The following is a 25,201-nucleotide window of genomic DNA, read 5'->3' as shown; positions in this document are numbered from 1 at the left end:
ACGTGCTGAGAGTAGTTTCGACGCTTAAAGAATGGTGATTTTGACATCGAAGCCAGCATGGCGGTGGAAGAGATAAGGTTTTCGAAGATGCCGAATTGGAGGCTTTACTTGATCAAGACTCTGGTCAAACAAAACAAGAATTGGCAGGATCATTGGAATTGAAGCAACAAGCTATTTCAAAACGCCTGAAAATCATGGGAATGATTCAGAAACAAGGAAATTGGATGCCGTATGAGTTGAAACCGAGATATGTTGAACGGCGTTTGTTTGTTTGTGAACAGTTGCTTGCAGAGAGAAGACTGAAGGAATTTCTGTATCGCATTGTGACTGGAGACGAAAAATGGGTTCATTACGATCATTCCAAGAGCAGATCATCATGGGTACATTCCAGCCTTGCTTCCACCTTGACGGCCAAACCGAATATTCACGGTTCCAAGGTCATGTTCAGTATTTGGTGGGACCAGCTCGGCGTAGTGTAGTATGAGTTGTTAAAACCGACTGAAACAATCACAGGCGATCGTTATCGAAGGCAATTAATGGGTTCGAGCCCAGTATTGAAAGACAAAAGGTCCCAGTACATTGAAAACATTGAAATGGAAAGTCCTACCGCACCCGCCGTATTCTCCAGACGTTGCTCTCTCGGAATATCACTTATTTCGATCAATGGCACACGGCCTGGTTGACCAGCTGTTCCGGTCTCATGAAAAAGTGAAAAATTGGATCGATTAATGGATCGCTACAAAAGATGATTAGTTTTTTCAACGTACGCTGCCCGAAACATAGGAGAAAGTAGTGACCAGAGATGAAAAATACTTTGACAACAATGTATCACCAGTTTTTCAAAATAAAGCTTCGATTTTCAGCAAAAAACGGCGTAAGCAAAGTTGTACACTTATGTAGTAGTAATTTTCTGATGGGATGTTTATCCGTCAATTTTCACTCATGACGACGCTTACTCCACCATTTGTAGATACAAACAGGCGTCATATTGAACAATGTTGACTGTCCAGGGAAGATGAAAATTGTTACATGTGGTAAAACAGAGACTAGAATCAAGTAAGTCATTTCCGTTCTGAGGAATAAATAATACACTAAGGTTTTTTTCAAAGACTAATTTTTAGAGATTATAAATTCAATTTTTTACTATGTAAATTTATACTTATCCTACTTTATTGTGTAACAAAGATGATTTTCATACAGTGTGTTATATTTTAGCTTGATTAAGACGTTAAATAAACGTTGAAAAGTCGCTAGGTGAACATTAGTATATTATTTGTTCCTCAGAACCGAAATAACATATTTGAAATTTACCTCAGAAACGAAAGTGCTAACATACTAAAGACTATAAATTTAAGAGAACTATGTTCTTTTTATTAATCAAAATAATACAAGTCGGAATAACAATTAAAATCATTCTAATTCAATCGCAATTGTTGCTTGACGGCCTTTATTTCTTCTACCATTTCATTGATTCTCTTAGACCTGCAAATATATTTTTAAATAAATGATATACCAATGGAAAATATAAAAAATACTCACGATTCTACCAAATTATCTTTGATGGTATTTTTATGTGTTTCACTGATGGCATAGGATTTCCTTTGTTGCTGTTTCTTCCAGCTCCTCATCTGAAAATATAGTGAGGGTTATTAGCAAAGAAGATTGTTTTCTTAACTAAATAATAATTATAATAATAAATAGAGATAATTGGATTTGTGGAAATATTAATGGTAAAATTCGTCGTACCTGTGTTTCCTGATAATTTTTCTTGACAATAAGTTTGTCGATGGCCGAATCGAACTTATCGCATTTGGTTCTCATATCCTTCAAATCATGCAGATAGTTATTTTCAGCATCCGATAATACTTCTTTTTTCATGGAAACAAGAACCAGCAATTTGGCGCACCTGTTGAAAAAATTATTATAATAGTTTTTACAGATAAATTGTGGGTATAGGAAGCAGTGGCATCACAATTCTTTGTAAATTAAGTCCATGAAGTTTGTGAACAAGAAGTTAAGGGTAAGCTTTTGATAATGACATTTATCATACCTCTTCAACAATAATTCTTGATGTTCTTTTATCTCCTCATATTTCTCAGCTAGACTTTCAGCCTTCTCCTGCAAAGTTTTTTTCTCCCTATTCATATAATCCAGTTCCTTCAACTGATAATCCTTGAATACTGCCAAAGCCGTAGCACGTTTTTCTATTTCTTCTCTAGCAATTTGATGACACTTGATTTTCTCCTTGAAGATTAGGACGGTTCTTTGGAACAACTAAAATTTAAAAGTAAGTATGGAGGTTAATTGAATGTTCTATCTATGTAGGTTTTTTCATTAATGTTTCTTGGAGAAATATAATTTGAATAATTAGTATCAAATGACATACCTCATTGCACTCCTTCATTGAGTGTTCCTCGTATCTGGAAAGTTTCAAGATAGGATGAGAGTCTGCTCTCTTCAGGAGTTTCAATATATGCTGGTTGAACGGCATATTTATCATCTAAAATGAGAATTTATGGTTAATTAAATCGATCAAATAGTGATTTTCCAAATTCTTACATCTTGCATTGATGGGGCAGAACATTCTGGATCTTCCAAGACTAATTTCTCCAGTTGTGGAAGGCTTATATCAGTTCCGATCAACGCTAAACTGACGAAATTACCGTTAGCTAACAAGGTAATGATGGAGTTGGGATTGTAGTAAACAGAAAAACCAATTGTGGGATTGTGGTTCTTGGTGGTGCTTGTTTTAGTACACACAAGGTACTCTACAGCGCTTGGAATTTGGAAGACATCAACTGGAATAAGAAAAAATTATTCAATTTTCAAGAAGCTGAAACTTGAGTGATGTAGAAAAAGTCAGATCACTACAGAAGTGAAATTGTTCGAAATAAACACAGCAATATCATGAGACGTAGGAATATGTTGATCTGTATGGAAATAGTTTTTCATTCAAAAAATTGGCACTTTTCTAGAACAAAAAATGAAGTGTTGTTATTTATGAAAATATGGAAAAACAAATATTGTCTGGTATCTACCAGATGAATTGCAAATTAAGGGCTCACCCTCAATTATTATCTCAATAATAGCCATGTACTCAGAATAAAAGCTTTCAGCTTTAGTTATCAAACATTTACAGCAAAATTTGAAATTATGTTGTTGCTTTTTGATCTCTAGAAGAGATAACTACCTTCAACTACGTAGATTAATTGGAGCATAGCATATTTCTTTATTTTATTTATTATGTATAAAATGTTCTGCAGATTTAAACCCAACTACAGAACAAGATATGTTCATAATCAAATCAAAATTTGAAAATTGTTCTATCTACTTTAATTAATTAACCTGTTATTTCCATTTTTGGTGTGGTGAAATTTTGGTTGTGTTCATTTTTCTTTTGTACTCAATCAAGGATCTTGTGAGCTGATCAATATCAATATATTCAACATACGCAAATAACAACACAATTTGGAGACATCTTAAATCATAATTTCAATATACTCTACAGAAAAAGAGAAAAAGTAACATTCTAGGTTCTTAAAATCTTCATATGAAATGAAGAGATAATATTTGGGCAGATCTAACGACAGAGGTGTTGTTAACTGATTCAAATCTTATGGATGGCCGTAATATACAGGGTGAGTCTTTGACTTGTACATACATTTTAACCGAAGATTCTTGAGGTCAAAAGAAACACTTTTTTCATTTACCATTTTTTCCGATTCGGCCCTGTTAAAAAGATATAGCCTTTTTAAATTTTCATAATGAGCTAATTCACCCCTGAAAACCGGAACACTGAAGTTTTTTCAAACATAAGATATACCTTTTGAACCTTGGAAGTAAGCTACTAAATTAGAAAAACCATCATAAACTCACGTTTAACATTCCATTTGTTGAACAAAGTAGTGTTTATAATAAATAAATGAGTTATTCCAATTTCGTTGACGCTAAAGATTAAATATTCTTCTCTTGATTTTCTATTTCATTTTCGATAATTATAACGAATTGAGCTCGCTACCACCCATATTAACTCTGATATCCATATCCATTCATTCTTTATATTTATATGATATCGTTGTTTATTTCATTTCGTACAAGAATTGCCATTTAACCTTGAAATCACAAATAAATAATATTTATCTGTGAAAGTTCTAACACAGACTATAGTAATCTGTGGTTTTGAGTTTGAATTTCAAATTTCGAGTGATGCCCAATATAAACACAGCAGTTCGGTTCGAATAATCTATGTTCTAACCTAAAATTTTCATTTACAGTTTACAGTGTTTACACTGTTATTGTTATAAGATATTCGTTATTATGTAAGCATGAAATGAAAATCATCGAAGATTTGAAGAAACCCAACAGAATATTGAAGTTGTAATCAAATCGAGGAGTTGAGGTGAGCTTATTCAAATAACTTCATTTTCAAACTAAGTTGGCTATTACTTCAATTCTAAAATCTGAGACATGACATCATAGTAAATATTCATTTCTGTGGTTTTTTTCCACGACAGAACAGAGTTGCATTCAGCCAAAGTACCTACCCAATTTTTTGAATTTCACAGATAATTTTTTTTTTGATCAAGTTATTCGAAAACGGCGTTTTGTACGAGAAAATATGAGGAATACTTTTATTTTTCAAATTAGTCAAATATTCTTCGATGAACGTTCAAATTACTTTTAAGAGTTGGTTTCTTCGAGTTTCTGGTATTTTTATGGGATGTAATGTTCATAATAAAGAAACAGAAGAATGTGTATGGAATCTTGTTTTCGGAGAAGATGTATCACATTAAAAGAGAGCTTTATTTCAAAAATCATTTCCTTCCATAGAACCTTTTACGAGATATAACCGAAAATCACATTTATAAAATGATTTTCAACAGCCTGTATCTTTTAAAAAATGGTAAAGGAAAAAAGTGTTTCTTTTGACCTCAGGAATCTTGGATTAAAATATATGTACAAGTCAAAGACTCACCCTGTATAGATGAAAAAAATTTAGTCCCTTATTCTTGAATTAACAACAAGGATTTATTCAACACAGTGGGATTGATCCGATTTAGTTGAAATATGTGCCGTTTTGTTCGACAACTTGTTGCCATTTTGAAGGTAAAATTATTAAGCCTCTCTCATAGAAGCCCTCGTCCTTATTGGCATCAAAATTAAACAGTCGATTTTCTCAAGCCTCTGTGGAAAAGGATTTTTCACCACCAAAATTGTTCGCCATGAAGAGGAACAGAACACTTGGTGCCAGTTCCGGTGGATGCATAAGACAACCAAGCTCCCGGAGCTTCTGGCGAGTCACTATTGATGTGTGTGGTCTGATGTTGGAACACAATTCTTCTCCTATTGGCCAAAGCTGGCCGCTTCTGGGATATTGCTTCCTTCAGACGATCCAGTTATTGACAGTACAGTTCCGAGTTAACAGTTGTGCTGTAGGAGAGCAGCTTATAGATAATTCCCTGCCAATTCCACCTAACACATAGCAAAACCTTCTTGGCCGTCAATTGGACCTCGATCGTTTTCGCTTGACGATGTCATTAATGATCCAATTTTCAGCACCATTCACCCACCGCTTCAAAAATGGGTAGATTTTGTCGCGATTCAGCAGCGATTCGTAGGTGGAAATTCGGTCCATCAAGCTTCTTCTTGAGACCAGCCTTAAGCAAATGATTCCAAACGGTTTTTTTGTTCAATCTTTAGCTTTAGGGCAATCATAACGGTGCTTACATGACGGTCGGAATCGACAATGTCTATGATCTTTGATATCGAAATGACCGGAACGGAATTGACGAAACTAAAATTGCGCATAAACACTATTTACATTTCAGCCGCATGGCTTGCATTTTCACCTTTATCGAATAAAAACTGTAAAATATAGTGTATTTTTCTTCCGTAGTCTCCATCTTTGACGCACATTCAAACTAAAGTGGGTCAACTCAACACAAAACTGTCACAAAAGTTTTTGTAGTACGGAATCTCATCTTCCTAATGCCATCTAATGGAATACGATCGGAGTTATACTTATTTAGATAAGATATAGTTTTTATATTAATATGGAATTTTCTGGAATTGGAGGAAATTTTTAATTCCTAGTCCATCCATCCAAGCTTTGTGATCATTTTTGGATGGAAACTACTCTCGAATTCTGATTTCCAAAATGCATTTCAGACCATTCTGAATAGCTTTCTATTTGTGTGTCACCTCACTTAAAGCGAAATGATTGGAATTTTCAATATTTCGCGTTCAATTTGGATATAATTGAGAAGGTTATTTAGGTTGAGACGAAAATTTTTCTATAAGAATTTCAGAACACTCGAATACCAATACGTTCTCGGGAGATGAAAAATAAAAGATGAATGAAAGAAGGAAAATAATAATTGTATAGTTCCACACCCATAGCGGAAGTATTTTGCTGAAGAAATTTCAATGGTTAGTATGAAAAATCTAGATTCTACTCACCTAAATTCTCAGATAACATGAACTTCTGTAGATCCTCCATGCAACCAACATTGATGGTATGGACACCTGCAGAATGTGTTGCAAAATATCTGTCGCTTCGCGAATCGTCCCTATGCAGAAAAATCGGACAGGTGTATCCCCTCTCCGTATCTTCCATAGAAGTTGTTAGACCGAACTCGATGTCTACTGCTTCGAAGAAATAAATTTCTCTATCAGCGGAACTTTGATTCGAAGATGAGAGGTTCAACTGGCTCTCCTTTAAGAAAAAAATCATTAAAGTCACAAGAAACCAAAGTCGACTAATAAAAAATCATATCTGAATTCATGAAGGAGGGTCATTGAGATTTACCTGTTCTCTCTCTTCCTCAATCGGCAAAACTATACCATGGTATATCTCTCCATGGGTGCTCCCAATACACAAAACCTGGGGGGTGGAATTCAGACAAATCATAGAACAGGCTCTTTTGTCGTACGGAAAAAAATTGTTGGGCATCAGAGGTATTGGACCTTTAACCTCATAACCTTTTCTGTTGAAGAAAGTCGATTAATAATGTAACATCATTTTTTCATCTTTATTTCAATGAGAATAGTTTGATTTTTTTCAAATATCAAGTCAACATACTCCCCCCTTCGTTAAATTACACAGTGCGTCTAAATTGGGGTACAAAGGAAATTGAAAGATTCCTTGTAATGGGTGTTTTTTTCGAGGTATATAACTTTAAGTTGGCATTACTGTTCCAGATGGCGACCGATTTAACAGCTGTCAAGTGATTTATTCTCAGTTTGGTTTGGCAATTCATCATGAATAGACTCACGCCTGAACAACGCTTGCAAATAGTGCAATTTTATTTCAAAAATAATGGTTCTGTGCGGAATACGTATTGCGCACTACGTCCATTTTATTTTGTTTAGCGATGATGCGCACTTCTGGTTGAATGGCTACATCAACAAACAAAACTGCCTCATTTGGAGTGAAGCTAATCCTAAAGTGTATGTCGAAACACCGTTACATCCAGAAAAACTGACTGTTTGGTGCGCTTTATGGGCTGGTGGAATCATTGGTCCGTACTTCTTCAAAAACGATGATGGCCAGAACGTTACAATCAATGGTGATCGGTATAGAGCCATGATTAATAACTTTTTCATTCCTGAATTGAACAACCATGATGTTTGGTGGCCGCCTAATTTCACGTTTTGGACCTGTGAATTGGCCTCCAAGATCTTGTGATTTAACACCCCTAGACTACTTTCTGTGGGGCTATGTAAAGTCATTGGTCTATGTGGATAAGCCACAAACCCTTGATCATTTGGAAGACAACATTCGCCGTGTTATTGCCGATATACGGCCACAAAAGTCATCGAAAATTGGACGTCCAGATTGGACTACAACCGAGCCAGCCGTGGCGGTCATATGCCAGAAATCATATTTAAAAAGTAATGCCATAAGATTATCTTGCGGATAAATACAATTAATGTCAATCGAATACTTCATCGTTGTTTTATTGCAATTTAAACTTCTAAAGATCTAAAAAAACACCCTTTATAATTACAAGAATTCAAAAAGCCTTATAAACACGGGCTCTCAAACGCTTTGTTTTCCAGATACAGGGTGTTTCTTGTAGTCCTACTGATTATATGATATGAGTTTATCGAATCTTGATTAGGTACGACAAAACTACAAAAAACCAAAAATTGAAGTAGTGAACCAATGTTTATTCACACATTTTTGTCAATTACTAGTGGTCCATCAAACAAAATTGTGGGGAAAAGAAGCGGGCACTGTTTCAGAAAAAATATCACCCTGTAGATTTGCATTTAAAATTGGCATATCACATGATGAATAATTTTAATTCTTTTTTCGGACTTTATTACTTTGTGTATCTGGAAGTAGAATGTTGCATATTCCTGTTATTTTGAGGTCGATAGGGGGATAGATTTTTCAATGCATTGGTGAAATTTTTCGATCAAAAATTGTATTTCCACGTTCTTGATTAGTTTTGCATAAGAATATTAACCATAATCACGATATTTCACTAATATTTCTAACAAAAAGTCGAACAAACTGAACAAATTGAAAAGAGTTCCATACTCAAAATTGAAAATGTACAATAATAAAGATATATAAAAATGTACTTACTTCTCATATAATGGAATATTGATAGTTATGATGATAAAATCAGCGGATAAAACATAGACTGGCCAATTGAAATTCGAATAATTTTCCCTTTCCTTCAACGCATCACTCTTCTTGATGACGGTTTGCTGCTGATGCACTGGTATCATAGTCTCGGTTTCAGTAAAGGGATCTCTAACTTTCACCATAGATTTTCCAGAGATTTCTGAAACAAAGGTTCTTTAGCAGATATAGTGTGATGAAACGATTCGTAATGAAAATTTTGGAAATCGGAGTGTATGGTATATTTAACTATACATATAATAAAGCAATAGAAAAAAATCTGATGAGGTTTTCAAAAAACTGATGTTTTGATGTTCAATAGAATCCATATTTTCCACAAAAAATATTTAAATGAAAAATTATCAATGAATATCGAAGTTGTTAGTACTTTTTGATAGGAGCGGCAACACTGCCAAGCTGAAAATATTTTAGATAGATAGAGCAGTGGTTCCCTACCGAAGAAACCAAATTTTCAATAAAATCGTACCTACATAAAAAATAGTATTATTCTGAGTAAGTACCGACTATGGAATGGGACGATAATGCTATTTGAAAATGTTTAAAATTAATTTTTGATTCTGAATAATCCTTTTTTTTCCTCCTTTGAAGACTATAGGTAAATATTTCAAAATTTTCAATTGGGTGAATAAAATGATAATTCACCAGGTATGTTGCAAAAGTAGATGATTTACATGAGAAGTACGGCTGTCTTTCCAGAGCTCAGTACGTGAGCAGAGCCGCGAGTAGATACTAGTAGAAAATTCACACTGGTTCTCTAATTACACATAATAAATATATTCCATTCATGAAAAGATTAAATTACCTTTTTCTATGTTGATGCTTTTTTCTTTTTCTCCATCCTTATTGAGTTCTGGATGTCCAAAATCGAAATCAACAGCAATTTCTCCAAGAGCCCCAAGAAACGTCATCTTGGAACATGGTACCTTCGCCATGGGCTTTTCGCCGATGGCAAAAGTTCCAAGGCAAGTAACCTCATCTTCCACTTGATACAACCTGAAAAAAATCGAATAAATGTAATGTGTTAGATCAGTTAAAATGTTTGCGAGAGCAGCAAGATGAAGACAATAAAAAAAAGACATTCACCGTAAAGTGTTATCTGAAGTGAGAAGTAGGATATGGTTGTCTTTTACACTTCCTGGATGGAATTTGACCTGAAGGACTTCGAAATCATCACTGCTCATGAATAATCTCTCATCTAGGCTGAAAGTCCTGAAAAACAAAATATGATTCATTATTGCATTTTTTACTTCAAAACATTTTGATAAAAAAGTCTTAAGATCATTAAATAAGAATGGTACAATGATAAAAAAACATTCGTTAATATGAAGAAGCATTGATATGTCAATACGAATGTTGCATTTCGATGTGAAATAAAAAAAATTTGAAGCTCCATGAAAGAATTAATTTTGATCGCTTCATCACAACCAGAAAAAATTCAAAAAGTAACTTGCTTATCAAAATTAATTAAGTTGAAAGTTATAAGTTAAGTTTCATCAGGTTCGGAATTTTTCCAGCAGACCTTTTTTTGCTTTGTCTACTTGACTATTATTTTAAACGACTGTATCTCAATTGATATTGAGCTTACGAAAGAGTTTGTAGATACTGAATTATAGAGAATTTAATGCTTAACAACTTTGAAAATGAACGTTTTGGTAGAAAACTCATTAGGTTAGAAGTTATGAACAAAAAACCGAAAAAAGGCCGAAAATGTTTAGGTTCTTCGGCCCTCCTCAAGTTAGCACAGGGTCCTTGTGTTGGATAACTTGAACAGAGTCATCACACAACACCCCCAAACAACCAGCAGACCCCAATTTTGTTAGCTTTGTCTACTTGACTATTATTTTAATCGACTGGATCTCAATTAATATTGGGTTTACGAAAAAGTTTGTGAATACTAAATTATAGAGAATTTAATGCTTTACAACTTTGAACAAGAACGTTTTGGTAGAAAACTCATTAGGTTAGAAGTTATGAGCAAAAAACCGAAAAAAATTTTCATATTGGACAGGAGTGTATTACCGAGATCTAGTTGTAACTCAACAGACTGTTGTTTATAGTTATGAAAACGAATTACTTCGGTCTTCTTAGCATTGAAATATAGATCGTGGTTGCTGAAAAACCTGCAAGCGGCGTACAACAATTTCTCGACTTCTTCTCTTAAAAACAACGCATTTATCGAAGACTTTAGAAAGGATATATCGTTCGCATACGCAACGAAATCGTGGAATATACTGGCTCCAAATCTATTTATATATAACAAAAAGAGAATCGGCCCCAATATGGACCCCTGAGGCACACCCATACACACCGATTCCTCCTTCGACGTCACGAGTGATATCAAACCATCAACCTCAAAACAACATAATATCAACATAAAGTAACAGCCACTAAGACGTTCCAGAAGGTGTTCAGCTCTTCTTCGGACAACCCTACATCGAAAGGTGGGAAGCAACAAAACCAACAAACCCTACATCGATGACAACTAAATTAAAGCAGAAGGCTATCTCATTGAAAGCCAACAATAGCATTCAAAATTGTTATCCATCATCGTTATCATTCGTTTTTTCACAGATAAAACGATTCGATATCAATTTCCATTTTGTAGTTATCTACGAAACAGGCAAATACTTTTCTCTCAATTCTGCATACCAGATAGGACAAATAATGAACTCGAGTACTCGAAATACCCTCCATTCGGTCCTGACTTTTTACATATTTCTGACCTCGTCCATCATAACCATAGCGAGATCGTACAATGAATTCTGATTTTTGCCACTACCGGTCATCGCGACGTGTACCGCTTCCAAACCTGCCCGTCCCCTATCTCTAATAAAAGAAACCCCTTCCGTTGCAGTAACTCATTAGTTTTCCTCATTATCTAATCTGGTTTTAATTATTTTTTCGGTCGGGTATACCGGCAATTAGGTATCCTCAATTTGTGTACGGAATTATCAATGCAGGTGGCGTACACGGAAAAATGGCGGTGGTCGAGTTGATATTAAGGGTTTTTTACGTGGTCTACTCTGATAACGTGGTGGGAAACGACTAATGACGAGGGTCTCGTAAGAGGAAAGAAATCATTTGCTGTGTTATTCACTCTCTCCAAAAAAAATTGTGGATATACGTGTACTGATCTACTGGCATAATTTCGTTTGTACATAAGTTAACGATGATCCTAGACGATAGGTTTGAGGAGTGGGAAATAAACGTAGGCATGTTCGAGACGATTCGTTCTAGATCGTCATGATAGTAGGTAACGGGTGTTTTTTTTCGAGGTATATAACTTCAAGTTGACATAACTGTTCAAGATGGCAATCGATTTAACAGCTGTCAAGTGATTTATTCTCAGTTTGGTTTGGTAATTCATCATGAATAGAATCACGCCTGAACAATGCTTGCAAATAGTGCAATTTTATTTCGAAAATAATGGTTCTGTGCGGAATACGTATCGCGCACTACGTCCATTAGCGATGAAGCGCACTTCTGGTTGAATGGCTACGTCAACAAACAAAACTGCCGCATTTGGAGTGAAGCTAATCCTCAAGTGTATGTAAAATCACCGTTACATCCAGAAAAACTGACTGTTAGGTGCGCTTTATGGGCTGGTGGATTCATTGGTCCGTACTTCTTCAAAAACGATGATGGCCAGAACGTTACAGTCAATGGTGATCGGTATAGAGCCATAATTACTAACTTTTTCATTCCTGAATTGAACAACCATGATGTCCAAGAGCTGTGGTTCCAACAAGACGGCGCGGCGCAACATGACACACAGCTCGTTCCACAATCGATTTATCTAAAGACACGTTTGGTGACCGCCTAATTTCACGTTTTGGACCTGTGAATTGGTCTGCAAGATCTTGTGATTTAACACCGCTAGAATACTTTCTGTGGGGCTATGTAAAGTCATTGGTCTATGCGGATAAGCCACAAACCCTTGACCATTTGGAAGACAACATTCGCCGTGTTATTGCCGATATACGGCCACAAATGTTGTAAAAAGTCCTCGAAAATTGGACGTCCAGATTGGACTATATCCGAGCCAGCCGTGGCGGTCTTATGCCAGAAATCATATTTAAAATGTAATGCCACAAGATTATCTTGCGGATAAATAAAATTCATGTCAATCGAATAATCCATCGTTGTTTTATTGCAATTTAACGTTCTATAGCTCTAACAAAAACACCCTTTACATGTTGGTGTTCTTGAAACAAAGTGGGGAGATTAAGAAAAGCTTTAGTTTTTGTTGAAAACATATTCTTTCGTCAATCTAGCAGATCAACTAAAGATGATAAAATGTATGGTATGCTTCTACTTGCTTGTTAGTTGGCAAGGAAATGCCAAATGGTTGGGCAAATGGAAGCAATATCCTCATTGAATCATCATTCGAAGACTGTAGACAACAAAAGCTAGAGATGGTATATCTCACTCGATGATTGAATTTTCTGTCGACTATTCCGAAGAACTCAGATGGATATAAACTGAAAAATTTGTAATTTCCTGACCTCCAGACGCAAACCACATCCACGATCAGCCGGAATGAAAAAGGTGAAAATTTAAATGGTCCTCCGAGTCACCGAATCTCGGAACTCCGCACATTATTGAAACGGACATCCTTGATCTGTCCATAACGACAACGGCTATCCGGCTCGAAGGACCAACGATGAATATTTCATCCCTCCCCACGATCGGATCCGGTCTCTCGCCCGTAAAAATTAATGCATCGGACGCAAGAAAAACGCGGAAATTCGGCGGCGCGCCCACATCAAGATTTATTGACTTTGACGACGGTAGCGTCCAGTCTCCCGGTCAGCCAGTGGGTTGGGGTTGGAGTTGGGGGGACAAAGAACGGTTTTTACGACCTTTTCTCGCGTCCCTAATCGATAAGGGATGCGTGGATGCATGCATGTAGATGATGCGGGAAAGGCCGGAAGGAAAAGGGTTAGATTTCTTTCTGCGGACGCGGGATAGGGGTAGGGGGTTGGGTCCGGTCGGTGCGGTCGAAAGACTGAGGGATGTTTCCGGATAACATTAATTCGATCGAGATGAAGGGCGGCGGCGGGGAAAAAACCTGCAGATTCGAATTGGGGTTCGGACTTTCGTTTTTGGTAATCGCGTTTGTAAAACTGGAATATCTACAGGGCGTTTCCTAACGGTGGGTCAATCCTTCAGGAAGCGATAGTACTAATTGAAATAAGAAGGATTTACAGTTCCATAAATATTTGTACGACAATGCTACCTCTTCTAATGACAACCATCCGAAGTCTAGATTTTAATCATTCATTATGTGCGATAACGTTAGAACGCTTCGATTAATTTTAATGGAAATTTGATCATAGGCGCAACCTTTTCGGCATATCTTACGCTGATGATTCATTATTGACAAAAAAAAGTATAAGGGGTAGTTTTTCGCAAAAATTAAGGGATAATGTATAAAACTCCCGTTTTCTATTTTTTCTGATATTCGCAAATAATTTTCACAGTTTTTTTCTAAAAATCCGATAAATTTTACGGGATTTATCAAATAGAATGTTCTACCTTGAATTCTATTCTGCCTGATCATACAGGAAGTTTAATTGAAAACGAGAATAAATGACAATTAGGTAGTTACAGATATAAAGGGTTTTTCAATAAGAATTTGGAATAGCCGTAATCTGGGCGGCGGTCATTTTTTTTTCTTTCAAATTTTGACTAGCAGAAACTACATCATTACAAAAAATAGAACGGTAAGAGTAGAGCGGCTATATCTCAGGATCCACTCATCGTAGAGACTTGCGGTAAAAATTTTTATCATTAAAGTGTACAAGAAAACACACTGGAAATTGTTTTGAAGTTCATACCTCTACCGCTAGGGGGCGTAATAGCTATAATCGAGTAGAAAAATGAATTTTACTCGAAAATATTTCATATAAAGTTGAAGAAAAAATAACATCACTGTAATCCTTGGAAAATTCTCTATCTTTTTGAATTGTCACTTTCGATTTTACGACATCAAATAAGGGTAGGTGAAAGGAAGAAATCTGACTGATTGAAATGCTTGTAACTCCAGTTTGGCTCAACATTTTTGAGCAAATTAGATCTCGTCTGAGAGATAATATCTTGTTGGTTGAGGAAAAAATATACTCATGATAAATTTGTTTTTGGTGCTTTCGATAGGGGGCGCTAAGTCAGAATGTTTTGTTCATTTAACTCCGAAATTCTGAATGTATTGATAGGATTTTTTTAACAGAAACAGAAGTTTCATCAAATTTGCATGAAAAAACCTGAAGGTCACAAAGCGATAGTTTCAGGCGTTCTGAAGGTATGGCCGAAAGAAGATATTCATCAATTGATGCACTGAAAAACCAAATTATGATATGTCTTTAGGTTTTGACAGAAACAGAAAGGACCCTGCACGTTTAGTATGGGAAATGGCTTTCCGTGAATTTGGCTGAATTTTTGATATGTTGTAGTTCTTGATGAACTGATCAGAAAAGTCCCTAGCCACAAAGCTCAAAAATGGACAGTTTTCGAGATATAGAGCTTTGAAAATGGATTTTTTGCAATTTTCGGGGTTTTTGCTCATCAATCGGGGAGCTCTCATTTCTGGTTTTGATGGAATTTGGATGTTCGGCGGCCAGAATCCGACTGAGAAATGATCTTCCTTGGTTATATTAGGCACCGCCATCGATAATTTTTCATACACTGCTTCACATTGGCTATGAAATGAGATACAAAATCCAAGATCTTCCATACATCTTTTCATGCCACAAGATTACGCCAGAATAATTCACATGACCGAGAAACGACATATTGTGAGATTTTATTAAGAGAGACCATAATAACTGAATCCTCATATATCTGATGTGCAATAATATCAAATATGTTAGCCGAAATGTTCATAACCAGGCATCGCGAGCTGTAATGGGGGAAAATGGAAAAATCATAATCATATATCCTCAGGGATAACAATTGTGATCACTATTGATGTCATTTACATATGATATGTGATTTGTTTCTCACAAATCTCGATAATCTGACAATGGGATGCCAAGACATTTTCCTCAGAATATCTCGAAATTGATGATAGCATCTCACAGACGAACGAATCCGTGAAAATGTCTGCAGTTTTGATACAATATAGTACTATCCGGGTAGAATATAGAAGTCCAAGTGTTGGAAGCTATAACTATGAATGGAACTTCCGATATTAACCCACGAATTCTTGAAAATAATTTTTTTTTTCTATGAACTTTTTGAACTTCACACATACGAATGAATACTATCTAATAAATGATCATTGGCAAAATGAATGAGAAGATCAATCAAAAACAATATAATAATGAGAGTAACATTCATAATAATAATAACAATAATGATAATGAACAAAAAACAATTTAAAATTTTATTAGCAATCGCAAGAAATCATTTAGAATATTATGAATCGAATCGAGGGCAAAATTATCATTATTGTTATTATTATTATGAATGTTATTCTCATTATTATATTGTTTTTGATTGATATACTCATCCATTTTGCCAACGATCATATTATTAGATAGTATTCATTCGTATGTGTGAAGTTCAAAAAGTTCATAGAAAAAAAAATTATTTTCAAGAATTCGTGGGTTAATATCGGAAGTTCCATTCATAGTTAGCTTCCAACACTTGGACTTCTATATTCTACCCGGATAGTACTATATTGTATCAAAACTGCAGACATTTTCACGGATTCGTTCGTCTGTGAGATGCTATCATCAATTTCGAGATATTCTGAGGAAAATGTCTTGGCACACCATTATCAGATTATCGAGATTTGTGAGAAACAAATCACATATCATATGTAAATGACATCAATAGTGATCACAATTGTTATCCCTGAGGATATATGATTTTGATTTTCTCATTTTCCCCCATTACAGCTCGCGGTGCCTGGTTATGAACATTTCGGCTAACATATTTGATATTATTGGACATCAGATATATGAGGATTCAGTTATTATGGTCTCTCTTAATAAAATCTCACAATATGTCATTTCTCGGTCATGTGAATTATTCTGGCGTCATCTTGTGGCATGAAAAGACGTATGGAAGATCTTGGATTTTGTATCTCATTTCATAGCCAATGTGGAGCAGTGTATAAAAAATTATCGATGGCGGTGCCTAATTTAACCAAGGAAGATCATTTCTCAGTCGGGTTCTGGTCGTCGAACATCCAAATTCCATCAAAACCAGAAATGAGAGCTCCCCGATTGATGAGCAAAAACCCCGAAAATTGCAAAAAATCCATTTTCAAAGCTCCATATCTCGAAAACTGTCCATTTGTGAGCTTTGTGGCTAAGGACTTTTCTGATCAGTTCATCAAGAACTACAACATATCAAAAATTCAGCCAAATTCACGGAAAGCCATTTCCCATACTAAACGTGCGGGGTCCTTTCATCAAATTTGTATGAAAAAACGAGCGAAAGCTTCAAGCGTTCTGGAGTTATGGCTGAAAGAAGACACAATTTGGTTTTTCAGTGCATCAGTTGCATAATATCTTTTTTCGGCCATTACTCCAGAACGCCTGAAGCTATCGCCTTGCGACCTTTTGGTTTTTATACAAATTTGATGGGTTTTTTATAGCATTTTATCGAAATTTAGTCAAAAGCACACAACTTTTACATTGAATTTTTTTTCTGTATGCGATAATAACGCTGATAAGGGGTGGGTAATTTATAGTGAATAACCCTGTACCTCTGCAAGAAAACAGCTTTGGTGAAAGAATGCATATGAATGTGTCATTTTTTGGTTGAATATACATTTGATCTTTGGACTATTGGGATTGTGAAATAATTTCTGATGAACAAATTTTTCATAACTAGTACATTTATTCACGTCTTTTCAAAGAGACGTTTTGTCCACTTATTTTCTCGATGAAGTGGATAAGAGAAGCTTATGACAGAAGAATGTGAAAAACAGAAGGGGAAGTCTATGTCCAGGAGTTGAATATGAGAGGCAGCTGAAGATGAGTATGTTTGAATTAATGAAAGCGCATTTATCTTGAAAACCGTTAGAATTTCCGGATTTAAACATTTTTACTCAAAATTGAATGGGTATGCATAATTTTCATGATTTTTTCAGTGACGTAGAAAACAGGGGAGAAAAGGGACTATTATACCCTTCTTGTATGCCACTGGTGCCACTTGAAATGTGATTTTTTTCGTAATAAAGAACCTATTGAACACAAACATTGTTTCAAATTTAATCGAAAAAGTTTGGAAACAGTGGAAGTTATGAATGAAACTTACTTTCAATTTTTCATATTCAATATCCTGTACCTCTGAAACGAACGACATTTGAGAAGAGAAATATAAGGAAACTTCTATTCATTTTTCAAGGAGAATGTTCTGTTTCAATTTGCGGCATAGTTTCGGGACACCCTGTATACATTCCTTTTCCGGAAATATCTCCAACAAACTAAAGAAGGTTCGAAGATTTTCAACATGCCATAAATTAAATCCCCCAATTATTCTTTTAAATTTTCGTTATCCCTCCCAATTGCGACAATTCGGGCCCCCTCCCCGACATTCCCGCATCTCCTCACGATCGCTGTAACGGTCGAATGCCCTCCTACCCCTTCTCCTTATCCCCGACATCGCCAATAAATATAGGGGCACTTGAAAAACACAAGTGCCCCAAAATAAAAGTGGCAACTCAAGCAGGCACTCGGTTAATTCTGCAAATTTAAAGACTGGAAGGGGACGCGGGAGGTTAATAATGGAAGGTTTCACCCTTCCGCCTGTCCGTCTCCCTTTTTTTTTATACTTTACCACCTGACCCTTTTCGCTACCATCACCGTTTTGCACGTGACGCGTTCGAGAAGATGAGCCGCTTTTCAGTCGTTTGACGTTTCTGACGGTGATGTGGAATGGGAGTAGAAGGGGGAAAGAAAGGAATAGGATATACAGTGCGCCCATGGAAAATATTTTTGTTATTGTTTCGTTGAAATTTCGGCAAAGAAGAAAATTGTCGAATTCTAATGAAAATCGTCATTGCTTGGCATTTTTTCAAAATCTTAACTTGTCATCATTCAATACAAAGTCATGTAAGTTTTTGATCTATTATCAATTATTTGGGAATTTATTGGTATGGTATTTGGTATAGCAGACCATTGTCGTATCCATTCAGATCATTTTGAGGAACGTTGAAGTATAGTTCACTTACAATCCTGAATTTTGGAACAACTTGAAATCGTCTTCGAGCATCTCATTTATTTAGAAATACAATAAATAAAAATTCAAAAAGGTATATACATAGGAAAAGAGATGTTTATTTACATTAAAATAAACATGTATGAACCCAGAATACACCCCTTAGCTACACCATAATTCAGTGACATGGTTACCATTTGGAAATGCATTCCAAATTTGAAAACTTATGTTTTTTATCTTCAGCACTTTTTTGATGAGAACTATTCGACCCTATTGAAAGCCCCATCTCTAAATCACTATTATATGGCATTAAATTGATAACTACATCTATTTTATTCAGAATTTAGGTCATCATAATTTTTTATTTTTGTGTTTACCATTAGTGGTGTAATCATTTTAGAGCACATATTATATTCTCTTTATCCCTATTCATGTGTCAATGATTGTATAAGGAGTACAACTTTGCTTCCGACGTTTTGCAATTCAATAGATGGCTGTAGCGGTAAGTGGTAGTCGAAATAAATAGATCGTAGATGCCATACAATAAGCTTAGGTATTTGTAAACATAACGCCATCGAAATATTAGTCGATGTGTGTCTGCATCATAAAGTTTTTCTCCATTAAAGATGTCACCTTACTATCCAAATTCTCATCATTTGCGGAAGGCTTTGATTTTCTGCTTTAAAATGAATAAATCTGCGGCTGAGGCTCATCGAATGCTCTCAAATACATCAGGTGGGACCGTTAATACTGAAAGAACGTGCCGAGAGTGGTTTCAACGCTTCAAGAACGGTGATTTTGACGTCAAAGACCAGCATGACCGTGGAAGAAAGAAGGTTTTCGAAGATGCAAAATTTGAGGCATTACTTGATCGAGACTCGTGTCAAATGCAAAAAGAATTGGCAGGATCATTGGAAATGACGCAACAAGCCATTTCAAAACGCCTGAAAGTAATGGGAATGATTCAGAAACAAGGAAATTTGGTGCCATACGAGTTGAAGCCGAGAGATATTGAATGGCGTTTCATTGCTTGTGAACGGCTGCTTGCAAGGCAAAGACGAAAGGGATTTTTGCATTGCATTGTGACTAGAGACGAAAAATGGGTTCATGACGATGATCCCGAGCGCAGAAAATCATGAGGATATCGCGGCCATGCTTCTACGTCGACGGCCAAACCGAATATTCATGGTTTCAAGGTCATCCTCAATATTTGGTGGAATCAGCTCGGCGTATGTATTATGAATTTTTAAAATCGACTGAAGCAATCACAGGCGATCGTTATCGAATGCAATTAATGCGTTCGAGCTGAGCAATGAAAGACAAACAGCCGCAATACAACCCATGTTGCGAAAGTGGTCAAGACATAATTGGAAACGTTGAAATGGAAAGTCCTACTCTACCCACTGAATTCTCCAGAAGTTGTTCTCTCGGAATATCACTTGTTTCGATCAATGACACACGGCCTGGCTGACCAGCACTCATATGAAGAAGTAAAAAATTGGATTGATTCGTGGGTCGCTTCAAAAGATGACTAGTTTCTCCAACGCGGGCCGAAAGATGGGAAAAAGTAGTTGCCAGCGATGGACAATATTTTGAATCATGAATGTATAACCAGTTTTTACAATAAAGCCTCGAATTCCTGAAAGAAAACGACGGAAGCAAAGTAGTACGCCCATGTAATTTATTGTTTTTAGCCTGAAGAAGATGTTATTATAATTGAAGGCCTAATAAAGGCCGAAAAGTTGGGAAGGATTGGCTTAAACTTGATTGTTCCAGAGACCGATAAATCTCTTACATATCAGTTGTAACGAGATTTTTTCTATCTAGTACAAAATTACTTCGAAATAAAAAACGAACATCCTTGTACGTAGATGGATTGCCAGTAGTTACCGAAACAGTAAATTAAATGTATGGCTCTCCTGAAAGCCTCGCTGATTTCATCTACAACCCTAATTGCGTTCAAAAACCGTCCGCCTAGAAAAACAAACTAGCAAAAACCGAAATCAACTCTTCCACAATCCCTCATAACTGGCGAATCGCGCTAAACGCCGTATATAAATGAGAAATTAGTCCACTTATTCCACGAGTCCTTACCCGGGCGCGTTCACACCTGGAATCTCCTCTGCTGCTTCGCCCGCAAAATCTCGCGATGTACGATTATAAAACTCGCGAAAGAGCAAGAGGCAACGTTCGTTACGACCATAGAAGCGGATCCGAATGAATATTCAAACGGTGCCGGCGCGAAGCAGCGTCTTCTATGGGGGACGGGGGTAATTAGGAACACATAGGTTATAATGGGGAATTATGAGACTGCGGGAGGTGGCTTTAAGATTCGCTCGTAATTAGCATGAAAAAACAATAAAATTATTGCGGGATTATATTTTGGCAGTGCCTGCTTGGTTCTGCAGATTTTGTATATCCTTTCCCGCCTACAACGCGATGCGGGGATCTTTGGGGGTGGAGGTGGCGTTTAGCTCTAACGTGTAGAACGGGATTTAGAACTGATGAAGTGCGTTCATAAAATCGACTTACCGAGGAAACTTGCGTGGTAAAAATCGAACTGCGGAAGGGACCAAGGCCTACTTAGGTCGGCTTAAGTAGACTTAATGATAATAGTGTTTCGACAAAATGAAAGGGTTGAGGTTACCCTCTAAACAAAGAATGAAAAATACATATTCATATTTCGAAAGTATTGTGAATAAAAAAAATAATAAAATGTAAGGATAAAAATTAAAAGTAGATATTCGCAGGATAGAAGCTAAAGCCGTTTTAAGACGTTTTTGAAACCATTCATGGAAACGGTATTAACCACCCTTGAAAATAAACTTTTTCAGAAATGGATGATATATCGATAATTGTTGATACTGATTTGAAAAATATACAACATCGTATGTATTGTGTTATCAATATTAGGTCTCAAATATTATTTCTTCTTTGGTCCTTTCCTAGTTTATTTGTTGAGTTTAATTATAACATGCGTTATTATTACATAAGCTATTTGAAATTGATTGGTACATTGGTACTTGTGCGTATTTATTCTGGAGACTTATAAAAATAATCTTCTGATGTATCCATCTCACTACAACTGTATCGATTGAAACAGTCGATCATGTGGATCTTTTCATTATTTCTGAATCCATTTTGAGATAAGAAAATTCATAAAATATATCTAGATTCGAATTTTGTAGAAATTAGTGTTATTATTTAAACTGGGGCCGTTGTGGCTCGGTAAGCCTTCCGGGAACTTAGGCTATGTAGATCTTTTGTTCTCTACCCTACTCATTCATGGAAATCCAAGGAGGTCGTCAATGGCGTTGATAAAACTGACATCTCCATAGGGGTCTTGGTCGTTACCTCACAGGTATCCAGGACCGGGTTCTTATTCCAGCCAGCTCTGGACACTTGCATACCATGTGTTCAGATGTTTCTGCTTCTGATCCACAGATCCTGCAAATCTCATCAGCAGACTTTCCCATACGGTACAAATGATAACTAGTTAACAAGGTACAAATGATGTTTGTACCGACAGTGCCCGATCAGCAGTCCCACCATCACCCTAGCTGGTGACAGTTTCAAAAGCTTTCTGGCATAGGTAGGTCGAATCATCACGAATTTCTTGGCCTGACCCAGTCCAGGAGTGTTTTTCCAGTGGGTTATCCTGTTATTCAACTCCCATTGCCGGATCGCTGCCTTATATTGGTCTCTTCCTAGCCCACAGAAAGGGTCAGGTCCAGCAAGTCTTAACCTTGATGCACTTTCAGTTTATCGGTTTTTTCGTTTCCAGGGCTCCACAGTGCCCTGGTACCCATAGTAGAGTTACTTTATTGGCTCTGACCAGTTGTTGCTTTATGGTATTACGGCACTCCTCGTTCAACAGAGACTCCTGGCAGTACGATTTCAGGGATCTCAGCGTGGTCTGGATGTCTGTGGTGATGCAGACATGCTCCTCCTTGAGGTTCATTTTAGGACACTCCTGAGCGCATACGTAAACAGCCAGTATCTCGGTCTGTGAAATAGAGGGATCACTTCCTCAGTTTAGGTCCATATATCCCAATGCCAGTACCTCTATCTGATTCTGATCCATCGGTGAAGCATATGGATGACTTCTTGTCTAAACCATTTACGAAACCTATTGCACTAGGACGGTCAGTTATGACCGTTTCAAAAAGTGCGTTTCAAAATCGAAGATGGTTGGCATAACATCCGATGGTTTTGCCAAGAGGTTTGAATCTAATTGATTCAATATCCTCTTATGTCCAACCCAGTTTCCAGGCAGGAACACTAAGATTTGAAAAAATTGCACAGAAATCTAGTGTTCTCGTTTAAAAAACATAAGTTTGATTTGTAGCTTCGTCATTAAAAATCCTGCTAAAAAGACAAGCACGCTACTGGATTCTACGTAAAAAAGTGTGTATTAGCGGAGATATATTTTATTTTCGATATCACAATTTTCGCATATAACTCGAAAATAAAAAAGGTAGCCAAAAATGAATACCATACCTCCTCAGTCTCCAAGAATAAAAAAAAAAACAGAATGGGGTATCAAATTTTGTCCATCTCCTCTGATTCAAAAGTAGTAGTGCTAAAACATCGAAATTTGCCCACCCTGTACAGGCCCATCCAGAATCCCCAAGCCACGTGCCCTTCAGAGAAGAATCGAGCGGAAAGGGGTGGGGTGGCGAGAAGGGGTGGCTTTATACTCACTCAACTTCGCATATTAATTAGTCCACCTAACCTCCTCTGAATAAATTCGCGGAAAGACGGCGAGGAGGCGATAATGAAAAGAAATTTTAATTAGGGGCGGAAAATAAGACGGTGTGTCTCAGCCGCTGCCCCCGTCGCTCTAAAGTGGCGGATTTATGATATTTATTCGGTCAGGACGTCGTCTTGCGAAATGATAATGCGACATGTTTTAACGGTGACGATTTTACGCCGCCCCCCTCCGAACGGTAATGGATAAGTCGGGTAGCACGGTGAGAAATAGGGTGGCCGAAATTCTTGGGAATTGTTTCAACTCTTAGCTGTTGTCATATTGATGATATGTAAACGTGAGAGGAGAGTATCGATATCATTTCATAACAAGAAAATATTTAATTTGAAATTAAATTCCAGGCGAAATAAGAAGTATAAAGAACTGAGGAAATGAAGAATTATCCCAATGGACTAGTTTTCATTTTTTTGTTAAGGATTAATTCTGAAAATTTAAGTAAAATGAAACAAAAATGTGGAAGAATCATTGAAATATCTCTAGAAATTAAAAAGTTATGGTACTTTGAAGTTGCGCTTGGAAGAATAATTTCATAGTACGCAGCGTCTAGTGTGACGTCACGCCACTTACACGAGGCGACTGGTATTCGCAGAGTGCTTACGAATTCATTGGTATGCAATCACTTGTGCCGTTCGTGTCGTGTTTTGTTCGTACACGATCGCTGAAATAAAAAAAAATCCTACAAATATTGTATTGTGCCTATGTGTGCAAGCACGACAATTAAAAACCCAAATGAATTGTTTTTTCATGTACCAAATGACATGAATCAAAGGAAGAAGTGGTGCAAATTAATGAGGCGTGACTTAATTGGACCTAAAACTACTTCATATGTGTGTGAAGTTTAACTCCTTTTATTTCAGCACTGAAATAAGATGGATTTAAAGAAAAAAACTCCATCACTGCAAATATATCTATTTTAGGCAAATTGTCACTTTGTCCTTTCACGAAGCCTTCTTCCATTATGGTGACATAAAAACAAAACTCGAGTTAAAACTACACTGTTCAACTACAAACGGCGCAAGAGCCTTGGCACGGCTAGGTATTTAAACGTAATTTATGGTGTAGCGATCACAGGCAAGTGCCGTGACGTCACAGACGTGTCGGAGACCAAAGACGTTCCGCGCTAAAATACGTAAATTTAAATAATCTATTTCTCAGACATTTATTGATGGATTTTCAAAAAATTTTCACTGATTTATCATTTTTGCTCTATATTTTAATTCTATCGTGTCAAATACAGTATTATCAACATCACTAAACTAGTCCATTGCGGTTCCTTAAGTAAACGTTACTAACACACATTCTTATTTATTGGTGTACAGCCGTTTTGCAATAGATGGCTGTAGCGGTAAGTGGTAGTCAAAATAAATAGATCGTAGATATCATACAATAAACTTAGGTATTTGTAAACATAACGCCATCGAAATATTAGTCGATTTGTGTCTGCATCATGAAGTTATCTTCGATTAACGATCCAAATTCTCGTCATTTGCGGGAGGTTTTAATTTTCTGCTTTAATATGAACAAATCTGTGGCTGAGGCTAATCGAATGCTCTCAAATACCTATGGTGAAGCTGCTATTAGTGAAAAAACATGCCGAGTGT

At 36.5% G+C, this 25,201-nt stretch overlaps 1 protein-coding gene across 1 annotated transcript in view; it reads right to left on the bottom strand.

The window, feature by feature from the left end:
- Positions 1–1,349: 1,349 nt before the first annotated feature.
- The window catches only part of LOC123675533 (nuclear pore complex protein Nup88), a 164,500-nt gene continuing 140,648 nt past the window's right edge, over positions 1,350–25,201 (bottom strand). The window contains exons 3-13 of the mRNA XM_045610899.1: positions 9,740–9,865; positions 9,459–9,649; positions 8,597–8,798; positions 6,809–6,986; positions 6,460–6,715; positions 2,560–2,798; positions 2,387–2,500; positions 2,051–2,274; positions 1,747–1,906; positions 1,540–1,628; positions 1,350–1,482 (exon numbers count right to left, since the gene is read on the bottom strand). Of these exons, the coding sequence (XP_045466855.1) occupies positions 1,416–1,482; positions 1,540–1,628; positions 1,747–1,906; positions 2,051–2,274; positions 2,387–2,500; positions 2,560–2,798; positions 6,460–6,715; positions 6,809–6,986; positions 8,597–8,798; positions 9,459–9,649; positions 9,740–9,865 (1,846 nt within the window). The 3' untranslated portion in view covers positions 1,350–1,415. The remainder of the gene's footprint in view (positions 1,483–1,539; positions 1,629–1,746; positions 1,907–2,050; positions 2,275–2,386; positions 2,501–2,559; positions 2,799–6,459; positions 6,716–6,808; positions 6,987–8,596; positions 8,799–9,458; positions 9,650–9,739; positions 9,866–25,201) is intronic.

The sequence above is a fragment of the Harmonia axyridis genome, chromosome 3 (genome assembly GCF_914767665.1).
Source record: "Harmonia axyridis chromosome 3, icHarAxyr1.1, whole genome shotgun sequence".
Classification (NCBI taxonomy): domain Eukaryota; kingdom Metazoa; phylum Arthropoda; class Insecta; order Coleoptera; family Coccinellidae; genus Harmonia; species Harmonia axyridis.
The sequence above is the reverse complement of the archived record's forward strand: the minus strand, read 5'-3'. Positions and strand labels throughout refer to the sequence as shown.